At 34.1% G+C, this 14748-nt stretch overlaps 1 protein-coding gene across 3 annotated transcripts in view; it reads right to left on the bottom strand.

The window, feature by feature from the left end:
- Window positions 1-14748, bottom strand: part of LOC123530664 (protein PALS1-like) — a 101155-nt gene that overhangs the window by 83211 nt on the left and 3196 nt on the right. For 2 of the 3 annotated variants that reach the window (XM_045311404.2, XM_045311412.2), the window contains exon 2: window positions 10165-10738. In XM_045311404.2, coding sequence (XP_045167339.2) covers window positions 10165-10711 — 547 coding nt within the window. In that variant the 5' untranslated portion in view covers window positions 10712-10738. Of the gene's footprint in view, window positions 1-10164; window positions 10739-13651; window positions 13792-14748 lie in introns of those variants that run through there. The other variant, XM_045311420.2, reaches the window with a different exon arrangement.

The raw sequence follows: 14748 nt of genomic DNA on the forward strand, positions 1-14748 counted from the left end.
AAAATCCATCCATCAATGACAAAGATATGGACCGGACACGCCCATCAATGCACTATCCTTTAACGTCTAAGTGTGACCTTGACCTTTGAGCTACGGACCTGGGTCTTGCGCTCTGCATGTCGTCTTACTGTGGTACACATTCATGCCATGTTATTTGAAAATCCATCCATCGATGACAAAGATATGGACCGGACACGAAAATTGCGGACAGACCGACAGACCGACAGACGGTTCAAAAACTATATGCCTCCCTTCGGGGGCATAAAAACTAAACACCAGCAAGTAGTCTGGCAGCTATTGGAAGAATTCTAACATTTTACAAAAGGAAATAGGTCAATGTGGCAACACCATGTACCAAGTTAGTGAAAATCCATCAAGAGTTGGTAGAAAAAACATACACATATACACAACTTAATAAAACCATTTTGTGCTTATTTTTGCAATGTGGTGGACCATAACTATCTAAGCCAAAATAATTTCTTATTGTTTTTAATTAGCTCATAGTCAAGTCTGAAAACTATAAAACTTTCATCTGACTGAAGAGACAGCCAGTTTCTAGTCCCTAGTAACACCAGACAGCATTGTCTGGTTTCAATGAGACCAATGATCATATCAAAATAAAACTGTGTGATTTTCACAAAGTGGGTTGGGACAATATTCTGAGCAACAAAAAATACCCCAAGACACTTCGGAATGCTACAAAACAACCAAGTGAAAAATATCTCTGGTTCCATATCTTGTGGCATTAACAGATTTCAAGCTCTCAACTTGTAAAGGTCTTGTTTGGTCTTTAGCTGTCAGCAAAACAGAACAAATGAGAACCTGTGATCACAACAGAAGAGATTACAAAGACATGAAATATTTATTCCAAATTAAGGACATTTTCTCCATCCTACTTTTAACCTTTAGCCTGTTGGCAGCAAGTGGTTTTGCCTTTGTGACCAGCGAAGACCATGATCAGCCTGCATATCTGTGCAGGCTGATCTTGGTCTGCACTGTTTGCTTTCACTCACTAAATTTTTCAATGAACATCCCTTTGAATAATAAGTGGTGCTGCCCAAACTGAATGATGGACCAGTCCATTTTAGAAATACAGCAGGGTAAAGGTTTTAAGGCAGTCAACTAATACAGATGTTGGAAAATTAATGTTAGAGCAAAAGTTTGTAACACAAGCAACATTTCTGAGAAAAAGTGACCCCAATTAGAACATTCTACAGCAAACAGCTTCATTAGTAATCCCTAAAGGCAAGACTGCTGTCTGAAAATATATGCCAAATTTGTAAATTTTCTGTACTACTGGGAACTTTATAGAAATGAATGTGGTAGCTGTTATTTTTTTTGTTTTAAATTGCCATGATAGACAGAAAAGCAGCTGTACAGTTAGCTGGTCTTGTCAAACAGATATGAAGAATATCTTTAATAGGCAAAGACTTATTTCCTACAGTTTGACAATAAACAAGAATCAGTCTATAAAATGGGTCAATGGGAGAGTCTAATAAATTAGGCTAGAAAAGCGGAAACAAAGGTCAACATATCTGACATGGTATTGTGTGTGTAAGCAAAGTCATCTCTTTGACAGTGTGAAGATGCACTGCAGCTTATCCTACTTCTTATTTGGCCATGTACTTCTCTACTTAACAGTATCTAAGATCAAAAACTATATATCCCCGCTAGATGGATGATTTGATTCTGACTTGGTGTTATCATTTGTGGATGACCAGGACAGAGACCACTAAGTAACAGCTCTACACATATAATGGGCTTCAATGGGAATATTACATGTGATTTCCATGCCTTATCATAATGAAAATGCCAATACTCTATTTATGAAGGATGACAGTCAATATCTTCAACAGTTTATTTAATCAAAAAAAAAAAAAAGCATGATTTTTGCTTTAGGAGGGATAAGCTTCTTTCATTTGTGTCCTTTGTTTGATAAAATCTATATTTCAATTTCCAGAATGTTTGAATAAGGGTTGAACTTGCAGCATTCTGGAGAACTAAAAACTTGTGTTTTTAAGATGTTAAAAATGAATATTCACTTTAGTCAACAGAAAACAGTCAATTTAAAACAACATACTAGTACAAATATTATAAGAGAAGGTCATTCTGTCAGACTTTTGAATCAGTACCATTATAGGAGTCATAATTCTGCTGGACAAACTATCCACTGGCAGTGTTGCTTAGGACAGTCTGTTTAAACATGAGAAAGCTGTAAAGTTGATTAATCATGATGGGAAACTTGTGAGAATGTATGATCAGAAGTAATCATGTGAGGAAATTCTTGGTAATGAGAATGGGTAATTGAATATTTGTCTTACAGATACAGTTGATCAATAGAAGTTCAGCTGGCAACCAGCCACCAAAATATTAAAAACTAACTTGTAATATAGGGGGAAAAAGACTCGTAGCAAGAGTACCGCAACAGACGGACACTGGCGTCATAACATAATACGTCCCTTAGCGCATATAAAAAGCTAACTTAAATCATAATTATGTATATCATGTATATTAATTATTATAATGTAAACTATTATGGGTTAACATATTTCAAATATTGAATAAAATAAGGAAACTGTTCAAGAGATGTAAAAATACCCATGCATCTACAGGCTGACAATAAAATAGAAAAACTGGAACTGAAAGGTTGCTTTACACAACAAAAGTGAATATGTTGCAGGCTTGGTTTGACTGAGTCTGTTCATGGACAGTAGTGGAAATGCATGTTATCAATCACACCCTGTAGCCCCAGGCTGAGCAGAACTTAAAATGTACATTAAAATTTTGTACAAAAATGCAATTTAGAGACATCTACAGATGTGTTCATAAGAGGGTGTACATTGAACCTCCAATGATACAATGACTGCAATTCTATGAAAAGCATTGTTTGGTCCCCAGTTAAACAACAGCTCCACCAAGCAGGGCAACATAGGCCCAAAGGATTATATCAGAGGAGGATGGAAGCAAAAATTAAAGAAAAAGCAAAAATTTTAAGATTTTTTGTGGGGGTGGGAGGTGTTGGGGGGAGGAGAGGGTAAGCAGCGTGCGTGCGGTGATGGTGGCAGGATACTAAAGGGCAAGAAACTAAATTAAAAAAAAAGTATATATATACATTCTTTACGGGGTGGAGGCGGGGTCGGGGTAATGTAGATTGTTGCAGTCTGCACATCGTCTCATCACCACCTGCCTATATTCTAAGTTTCAAGTCAATACCTTTAATAGTTTTTAAATAGTGCTTTTGACATGAAATATGATGGGCAGGTTTGACCTTGACCTTTGACCTACCACCCTGGTTCATGCACTCTGCATATAGTCTCATCATCACCTACCTACATCCGAAGTTTTGAAGTTAATAACTTGAATGGTTAATAAGTTATGCTCCAGACACTAAATATGACTGTCATATATGACCCTTGAGCTCAATTTAAAGCTACATACAGGTTCATGTACTATGCACATCGTCTCATCACTACCTGTTTGAAGTCAATACCTTGAATGGTTAGTAAGTTATGCTCTGGACATGAAATATGACTGACAGATTTGACCTTTGAGCTTAATTTGTGACCTAGACCTTTGACAGACCAGGTTCATTGGCTTTGAACATTGTCTCATCGCCATCTACATACAGGCAATGCAATACTTTGCATGGTTATTTAGTTCTGCTCCGGACACAAAATATGGACAATTTTGACTTTTTAGCTAAACTTGTGACCTTGATCTTTGACCTGCATAACAGATGGATGAACAAACAGACAGTCAGATGCATCCTCCATCACATAACATGTTCCGTTTTTCCAAAACAGGCATATAAAAATTGAATAATTGAAAATGTACAGAACTAAACAGAGGGGATCTGATGTTATTTTAGCCTGCATATACCAGAAACTGTCAAAAGCGGGAAGGGTGAATAAACAATAACCAAATTTAGGAAAGTGAGAGTATTAGAATGACCCAAACCAAAATTGTCCAGCTAACAAACTAAACCACTAATTTAACATAAAGCTTTTCATATTTTGCAGAAATAGGCTACCAATTGCAGGTTAAATTGGTCAAAATCACTTCAAACTTTTTGGTCTAACCTTGCTCTTAAATCCTACTGACATTTTACTGTTGAGTCAAACAATTTGAGGCACCATATGAAGTAGTCTATCAAAATGTACTAATATTTCAGGTAGTCAATCAATATGAGCCTGGCATCTTTATGTTAGATCAGCTTTCACATTTCCACTAAATGAACATTTTGTAACACATTGACCAAGCTTGTGTTTTCTAAGAAATTTCCCCCATGACTGTCTACAGACTAGAGGAAACCTGTGAAAATCAACAATCCCTGAAGGCAATATAACAGTATGGAACATATGCTGCAAACTAATTTTCTCAACAAATGGAAAGTCAACAGACATAAAGTAGTGCATACTTTAACAGCAGCTTTGTAGGTTACATCATTGTTTAGAATCATTTCACTAATAAATGTTCCTTGGCTCTGTAACAGAATAAACATATTTTTGAAATTGGCCCATTGTTTAAGAGCAGATGTAAACATTTTAAAGGCACTGACCTCCAGATTTTGGCTTAAACTGATCTTTTTTTGAAATTGAAGTTTGGTCATATTATGAACATTAGAATATGAGTTTTTGTTTCTAAACTATCTTAAAAATGTCAAATCAAGAAAAAAAAAAAGATGCCTGCATTGGGAATGGAACCTTGGCCTCCGCAGCAATTAACACTTTTCCGCTGTCTTTAGCAATACTGCCATGGAGGATTATGTGTTTTAACACAATAAATATAGATATTTATAATTATGGCTGTTTACCTCGAATAAAGCGTTACAACCACTTTTCGATTTTTGTTGTAAAATTAATAAAAACAACTAATTCTCATGTGTCTCCATAACATATAGTCTAATACAGTCTGCCAGTAAATAACTTCAAAGCATTCTTAAGAAATATAGCATTAACTTCCTGATACCAAAAATTTATTTTGCTGGCGTACGATCAGGAGGCCAGTGCCTTTAAGTCATTGTTGACAGTGGACAATGAATACCAGACAAAGACAAATACCTGGTATTCTAAACATCTTCAAATATCACAATTTAACATAAATCTAAATAGAATGTCAAGCTTTAGATAAACTGATACATAAAATCTAAATAGAGATGAATCAAACACGATTTTGTTACACAACTTAAAAATAATCTAGGAGGGGACATAACCCATCCCCAAAACTTAACAAAAAAAACCCAAAAAAACTGACTGACCATCACTTGAGTACAACATTCTCAAACATCAATACAACATTAAAACACTGAAACATAATACATGTATGAAGAATTTCTGAGAATATTTGAGAAGGCTACAGCTCTCCCAGAAACTAGCTAAATATATTTTAAAAATCAAACTTGACTAACATTTAAACTCGACACACTAATAATTAAATAGTTATGTATAACTCCTCATTTCTGTCAGTGCTTCAACTTGGACAGGAATAAAAATCGATTAAAAAGGAGCCTGAACTTAAATGTAGTGTATGCTACAGATGTATATTAAATGCTGGTGTATGTGGAAGTCTTTATAAGATATACATGTTTACAAGAATGAGATGTTTTACCACTTGATCCCTAATACTACCAAGTCTACAAAACACAACAAGAGCTGTCAAAGGAGACAGCGCGCTCGACTATTTCGATGCTGGATAGTTAAACTGGGCACATCGGAGGAAACTGGAGCTGTCACTGGAGTGTTTAATGACTCCAATGGTGGACGAAGATATTGCACAATAGCTTGAGTCTGTGTCAAAAATATTAAGTTATAAGAGAGAAAGAGAAAACAATCAAAACACTAAATAAGTATAATTCTAAGCAAAAAGGGGGCATAATTCATAAAATATTGGTGCAAGAGTTATACACCTTGTGTCATATGATGTGGGTGATGATGTGGAACAGCTACTTCAAGTTTGAATCAAATCCATTTAGTAATTACTAAGATATAGTGAAAATGCATCAAAATTAACATTAAATTCTAAGTAAAAGGGGCATAATTCATGAAAAATTGGTGCCAGAGTCATGCACCTTGTGTCATATGATGTGGGTGATAATGTGGAACAACTATTTAAAGTTTGAATCAAATCCATTAAGTAATAACTGAGATAGAGTGAAAGTGTACCAAAACTTTAACCTGAAATTCTAAGTCAAAAAGGGAGATAATTCATCAAATGTTGGTGCAAGAGTTATGGCTTTTGTGTCATATGATGTGAGTGATGATGTTGATTTATTTATTTATTTGGGTTTTACAGCGCAATAACACAGTATAGGTTATATGGCGCCAAACAGGACTACAAATATTGGTTCCACATCTCATTTACATCGAAATAAAAACATGAGGTATGGAATCAAAATTTGCATACCTGCTGGAATCACAGAGTTACTGCAAAACCAAGTGTTAAGACCCTATTAGTCACCTCTTACGATCATGCAAGGGTAAGGCAGTGGTTCCAATTCTTTTCATAGAGATCGTCCCAGAACCACATGGGGCTAGTGATGATGTTGAACAACTATTTTAAGTCTGAATCAAATCCATTTTGTAATAATTAAGATAGAGTGAATCAAAACTTTAACCTGAAATTCTAAGGGGGATAATTCATGAAATATTAGTGTGAGAGTTATGGCCCGTGTGCCATATGATGTGGGTGATGATGAGGAATAACTGTATTATGTTTGAAACAAATCCATCAAGTAATTACAGAGATAAGGAGAATAAAGAGAAAGTCTAAAACAAGAGCTGTCTGATGACAGCGCGCTCGACTATTCGAAGAATTGATTGAAGAATGGGGTCAAAATATTTCCATGGATATTCAGACAAAAGAAATAAATAGATTAGACAAACAATGTTCCTGTATTACTTTGATTTCGATAAGTCTGCACTAATGCAATATTGGCCAATTTCAAGTCCAAAAGGCCATAATTCAGTCAAATAGTTATGTACTCTTGCCTACAGATGTAAATCATAATGATAGCAAGTGTTCAAAGTTTAAAAGCCATATGTCAAATAGTTTTGACAAAATGACTTGTATGAAAACAGAACCAATTTCAAAGTCCAAAAAGGGCCATAATTCAGCAATTAGATGACAGAGTTAATATGTTCTCTTTCCTACAGATAGAACTATTATACTAAACAAGTGATAAAAGTTTCAAAGCCATATGTCAAACACTTTACAAAAAATAGAACTGTACGAAAAACTTAACCAAGATTTCTAAGTCAAAAGGGCCATAATTCAGCCAAAATCCTGATGGAGTTATTTTACTCTTGCCTATAACTGGACATGGTGATGGTAAACAGGTGTTGAAAGTTTCAAAGCTTTATCTCAAAAGACTTTGTCAAAATATGAACTGGTACGAAATATTAACCCAGATTTCTAAGTCAAAAAGGGCCAATATTCAGCCAAAATCCTTGATGGAGTTATGTGCTCTTGCCTAAAACTGGACATGGTGATGGTAAACAAGTGTTGAAAGTTTCAAAGCTTTGTCTCAAAAGACTTTGTCTAAATATGAACTGGTACGAAAAACTTAACCAAGATTTCTAATTCGAAAGGGGCCATAATTCAGCCAAAATCCCTGATGGAGTTATGTACTCTTGCCTATAACTGGCCATGGTGATGGTAAACAAGTGTTGAAAGTTTCAAAGCTTTATCTTAAAAGACTTTGTCAAAATATGAATTGGTACGAAAAACTTAACCATGATTTCTAAGTCAAAAGGGGCCATAATTCAGCCAAAATCCCTGATGGAGTTATGTACTCTTGCCTATAACTGGCCATGGTGATGGTAAACAAGTGTTGAAAGTTTCAAAGCTTTATCTCAAAAGACTTTGTCAAAATATGAACTGGTACGAAAAACTTAACCATGATTTCTAAGTCAAAAGGGGCCATAATTCAGCCAAAACCCTTGATGGAGTTATGTGCTCTTGCCTATAACTGGCCATGATGATGGTAAACAAGTGTTGAAAGTTTCAAAGCTTTATCTCAAAAGACTTTGTCAAAATGTGGACTGGTACGAAAAACTTAACCAAGGTGTGACGCCGACGCCGACACTGACGCCGACGCCGTGGTGAGTAGGATAGCTCTACTTATACTTCGAATAGTCGAGCTAAAAATTTAACTAAGGTGGGGACGCAGAAGGACATCAATGCCGATGCTGGGTTGAGTAGGATAGCTCTCCATATACTTTGTATAGTCAAGCTAAAAACTAAAAAGAAATCTCAAAGACTTCAGTTAATCATTTGAGATTTAATCCTTAGACAGTCAAGTGATATAAACCTCTTGTAGCCATCAATTTCCAGGAAGTATAATTGTATTATACAGCAATCCTGTTTAGCACATTCACTTGTAAGCACCAATACATGACAGTATGCAAGTAACTTCATCTATGACAAATATGCCAAAGTTTGATCATCCAATCAACGAGAAACTTAATTTGATTGATTTTTTTTCTCAGCAATTGTTATTTAACATGGACAAACTTAAATCCACAGACGAACCTCTTATATTTCAGTAGAACACAGTTTAGTAATATATGACTTAGATGGCTTTACAGGAGGAAAAGTGGAAGAAAATACAGTCTACAGATGAAAAGAATTAAGTTCAAAATGAATATGTCTATTTATATCAAAACTACAATCTTTGTACAACCCCTGAAAAACTTAGGCACACAGAAAAACATAAGTTCAAAATGAAAAGAGGCATTATACCATAGTTCTCAGACAACCATTCCTATTAAACAATTTAAGTAAAAGATTTGTTTATGCAAATTTTGCTCTCTTAAGTCTTTTCATATTGAATTTATTAAATATGTTCAATGAAATAATAAAATGTGAGGCTATGTTCGATGAAATAATAAAATGTGAGGCTATGTTCACGGAAATGATGAAATAATAAAATGTGAGGCTATGTTCACTGAAATAATAAAATGCGAGGCTATGTTCACTGAAATAATAAAATGTGAGGCTATGTTCACTGAAATAATAAAATGTGAGACTATGTTCACTGAAATAATAAAATGTGAGGCTATGTTCGATGAAATAATAAAATGTGAGGCTAAGTACACTGAAATAATAAAATGTCCGGCTATGTTCACTGAAATAATAAAACGCGAGGCTTTGCCAAGCGTTTTTTCAATTTTACTCAACATCTTTAATAAATTCAATGTGAGAGACACAAATGTAAAAGTCTTTTAATGATTGTAGAACAAGTTAAATCGACCAATGTCTCCTATACTTAAAACAATGTCATCAACATCAAAGCTTTATTACACTAGTGTAATACCAAAACTATGTGAGCCGTGCCATGAGAAAACCAACATAGTGGGTGTGCGACCAGCATGGATCTAGACCAGCCTGCGCATCCACGCAGTCTGGTTAGGATCCATGCTGTTGGCTTTTAAAGCCTATTGGAATTGGAGAAACTGTTAGCAAACAGCATGGATCCTGACCAGACTGCGCAGATGCTATGTTGGTTTTCCGATGGCACGGCTCATGTAATGGTTTTATTTCATTCCCACAACAACTTCAAACATATAATAAATCTTATGATTCAACCTACACTATTTATTACCCTCTCAGCCCTTAAACTTTTACAATATATTTCTATTTCAAATTCTAGCCCTCAAATCTAGACTAATGAATATCGAAATAAAAAATATTTTCCTAGACAAAAAAGGTATCCAACTTGTTTATAAATTATAGCACACAGGCAGCAAGTCCCTAAACTAATCAAGGAAAAATCATTGGAAACATTTGCAATCTTCTGGGGTTCAATAAAGAACAATTTTCTGTCCAATTATTTCAAGTATGACGACCAGACACCTAACTCACATATCCCAAAACTTCCAGGGTCAGACATTGATAGAACTTGTCAAATATAATACAAAATGTTTTTTTTTGTGCTGTTTGGATATCAGTGGCTATACAAGTAGAAATAATGATACTTGGTTAAGATCTGAAAATATTATGGGGTACTCATCTATCATTTAGAAATATTTGTTTGTACTCTTTTTTTTTTTTTTTTTTTTTAATTGAGACTGGTCTATCTTTTAACCTTAGACGACCATTGTCACAGGACTAGCTAATATGATTCCTCCATGGGAAAGCAAAAATTCATAAACAGTGAGAACAAACCTTTTGAAATATTGTCAATTTTTGGTGGGAAACCTTCATCTGTTCCTCCACTAACAGAAAAGCCAAATCTTTGGTCCATAGGTATCATCTCTATATGATAGTATAAATACTGGTATTCATTATCTTCATGCTCCAAGCTTGAACTATTTTTACTGTTTCTCAGTGCATTTTCAATTTCATTAAATAAATTACTTTGTGTGTCTTTTGGATTGGTCTCATGCATTTCTGTTTTGCTAAATTTTTGGTCTTTTTGTTTCTTTGAACTTTTTTCCATTGTTTCTAAGCTTCCAAACCGTGAAGATGTGCAGTCGTAACCATTTGTAAATTTCTGAAAATCTTCCAAGCTTCCAACAGGACCCAGATTAGCATAGTCACCAGAGGCATTACTGTTGCCAGGCAACTGTTTCCCATGGAGACTCTGGCTTCTAAGAATGTGGTTGCCAGGAAATGCCAGACTCTCACTGCTGCCAGGAGACTGGTCATCTTGAAATTCTAAAGCAGAGCTTAAGTCCAGTAGTGTGGAATATGGTGATAAACTGGACACCATTCTGGGATGTACAACTGCTCACTTATTCTGGAAAATACAGAGAAAATCAAATACAATAAAACTTGGTCATAGATACAATAAATGGTTGAAAACGGGCACAGAAAACTGTGGAAAGATGTGTAAAATACTGCATGAAAAGATTATCTTGGAATTGATAAAGAACTTCCCTTTTAAATTTAGATGTGAAACAGGTAAAGCAGTCAAGATCTAACTCAGTTCGAACATCTTGCTAAAGTAGTTGAAAATGAATGAACAAGTATGATGTGTAAGTTAAAACATCTCCTGTTTTTGAGGACATTGGTCAAAATGTACTATGATTGCTCTGTCATAGTCAATAGCTTTTCATTTCATATGACATAGTTACCTACTTTTGCCTTCTACAAATAAGTACAAAACTAGCATAACTTTTCAGTTTAATGACCACATGGACCAATTTAGACAAAATGTGATTAAGATTGCTAAGAAACGAATCTGATATTTCAAACTTAACTGTAAAAGGGGCATAACTCATGAACATTTCCACATGCTATCAGTTTTCAGCATAAACAAATGCAACCAGATAAAATCCTACAAATATACCTTAGTAGAATGTATGTGCAAGACAATGTCACCTCATTACAACATCTCCAGTGATAGATTATCAAACAGAAGTACCTGCCTGACAAGTATATCTTGTCAAAATACTATTTCAATACATATGACAAGATCATTTAAAGGCTTTTTAAAATCCAAAATAATCTTTATTGTAGAAAACAATTTTTGGAATTGAAGATTACACTGCACACTGAATACAGGTCTGTCCCAACATCACAGTTATTTTGTTTTCTTTGCGTATCTCAAGTGTTAAGCATGAAGGAGTGGACCATTTAAAAGTCCAGAAATCCATAGTTACTTAACTATTAGATAAAACAAGAGCACCGCCTTGCGGGTGCTGACGCTCATCTGATTTTTTTTGTGTAATAGAAATATTGTCCTACCCATGATTTTCTAAGTCTAAAAAGGGCCATCATTCTTGCAAAAAGCAGTATAGAGTTATGTTTCTTGATGTACAGTGTCCACTTATGATGGTGAAAAACTGTTGCAAGTTTTAAAGCAATAGCTTTGATAGTTTATGAGAAAAGTTGACTTAAACATAATACTCAACCAAGAATATGATTTTCTAAGTCAAAAAGGGGCAATAATTATTGCAAAAAGCAGGATGGAGTTATGTTGCTTGCTGTACAGGGTCAGCTTATGATGGTGAACAAGTGTTGCAAGTTTCAAAGCAATAGTTTGATAGTTTAAGAGAAAAAGTTGACCTAAACATAAAACTTAACCAAGAAATCTGATATTTTCTAAGTCCAAAAGGGGCCATAAATCTTGCAAAAAGCAGGATGGAGTTATGTTTCTTGCTGTACAGGGTCAACTTATGATGGTGAACAAGTGTTGCAAGTTTTAAAGCAATAGCTTTGATCGTTTATGATAAAAGCTGACCTAAGCATAAAACTTAACCAAGAAAACTGATTTTCTAAGTCCAAAAGGGGCAATAAATCTTGCAAAAAGCAAGATGGAGTTATGTTTCTTGATGTACAGGGTCTGCTTATGATGGTGAACAAGTATTCCAAGTTTCAAAGCAATAGCTTTGATAGTTTAGGAGAAAAATTGACCTAAACATAAAACTTAACCAAGAAATCTGATATTTTCTAAGTACAAAAGGGGCCATAAATCTTGCAAAAAGCAAGATGGAGTTATGTTTCTTGATGTACAGGGTCAGCTTATGATGGTGAACAAGTATTCCAAGTTTCAAAGCAATAGCTTTGATAGTTTAGGAGAAAAGCTGACCTAAACATAAAACTTAACCAGGCAACGCTGACGCCGACACCGATGCCGACAACCGCTCAAGTGATGACAATAACTCATCATTTTTTTTCAAAAAATCAGATGAGCTAAAAATGGATCATTTGTATTTATCTGCATATGGTTATCTAAGATGATTACATACTGGCTATGGACATCTTGTCCAATATTTTCAATTTAAAAAAAAGTAAATATGACCTTTTATTGAGCTGGTTCTGTAGGAAAAATAATAAGTTCAGTATAAAGGATTTATCATAAGGCAATTATATAGAGAGAAATGGAATCTGCCTTCTGCCTAGATTGCTTATTGTAGATCTTGATTTTTTTTTTTTTTAGGTGCAGATGTAAAATAAAGTCTTTTTTTTTAACAGTTGTACAAGGAACCAAAATTCCCCCATTTAAAGTACACATCGAAAAAGGAAAAAGGGTTCTAAGTAATATATTTATAAATTTCTTTTAATTTGATAGGAAGGGTCATATATTTCTATGTTCTTGTAAGAAATTAACTTAGAGCATATTTCTAGAAATGACAAAAAAATATCCAAAATTATAGAGACTGTTCATACACTATAACCTCACTGCAGATCTTGAATGGTTCAAGGGAAACAAATCACCAGTGACCAAGATCAATGCAAGTATCCCTTTGAACAGTTCAATACCTTTCTAGGAGTACTAACCTGCTGCTGGAAGTTGAACCATAGAGATAAATCATTTAAAATATGAATTCATAAATATCATGAATCCTCATAAAACGTACCTCACCAAATATGTCCCACGAAGAAATTTTGTTTTCAGTTTTTATGTGACCATGTTAAGGTTATGTCTTCTAATTAAAACAGTCTAGATTTTATGCTCTTTTCTGTCATTTTTTTAACCCAAGATTCAGTAAATTTTAAACCATTCCCCCAAGATGCAGAACTAACCCAACAAGGGTAACCTTTGATATTTTGTAGCATTAAGATAGATAATTACAGCTTCTTTCTGCATTCACAGCAAATTCAATGACTAATGATTTAAGACAAAAACACTGTAAATGTGTCTTTAAAGACCATATTCTTTCAGGTACAAAATTATTCATACATTGTTTATCAAATAAAAACAAACCTTAATATGAAAAAGGTACTAAGTGTGCCGATGTAAACATGCTATTTCCATAAAAATCTGATTCAAATATATTTTCTTTATCCAAATCTGGCTGTTAACTAATCAAATATTTGCTTTAAAAAATCCATCACAAATGTATGTTAGGTTACAACAAGGGGACTAGTATTTCTAACAATCGGGTACTGTCAATGGGTACAATCTACTGGTGCAATCTTTCTATGATACCGTATCAATCTAACTGATCAAATCTCAAAGAAAAAATAGACACAATAATTTATATTAATGGCAATTCAGTTGTAAACATACTTTAGAAGTCAAGTTTTCGACAATGGGAAAAATCCTTGTCCCATGACATGTAAAAGATAGTATAATTCAAAATAAATTTGTAATAATTACATTTTGTTGAATAAATTTCAATAAGTATGTTTACAGAAATTGTCATTCGTATCATTCTGGTACAATTAAAAGTCATTTTGCGATGTAAATACCTAAAAAACTTTATTCCATTTTATCATAATATTTCTACAGTTATACTATACTACCCTACCATTAAAGTTGTTTTCTTTCGTTTAGGTCATTATAAATCAATTGTTAGATTATCGTCCAAATTTTTCTGGGCAGGGGAGAGTTTTTATTTTTTAATCCTGATAATTGAAAGAATCCTGTATGAAAACACAAAAAAATGGTGAGTTAAACAACAACAACAACAAATATACAAAAGCTTTTATGTCCATTAAATAAATGAACAGTAATACAACAAAAACATATTGAAATACAGATATTATTCTTGAAATAAAAAAAAAACTGTTTTAAGAACATATAGAAGAGTGGCAAACTCACAATACATGCCCATCACAGCAAATTTAAAACACTCTATTTTGTCAATTTCAACTAATTCAAGAGCCATAACTCCAGAGCAACAAAGACTGGCAATATCTGGTTATCAAACTTGGGCAGGATAATATGCCATAAACATTTTCATAGGTCATAACTCAAAAGTGTGAGTAATATTCAACCGGTTATCACACCTGTCTGAGATATTATGTCCATAAACATTGTGACCAATAATAGTGAATATTGGATAAGACCAACTCAAT

Source organism: Mercenaria mercenaria, chromosome 1, assembly GCF_021730395.1.
Source record: "Mercenaria mercenaria strain notata chromosome 1, MADL_Memer_1, whole genome shotgun sequence".
Taxonomy (NCBI): domain Eukaryota; kingdom Metazoa; phylum Mollusca; class Bivalvia; order Venerida; family Veneridae; genus Mercenaria; species Mercenaria mercenaria.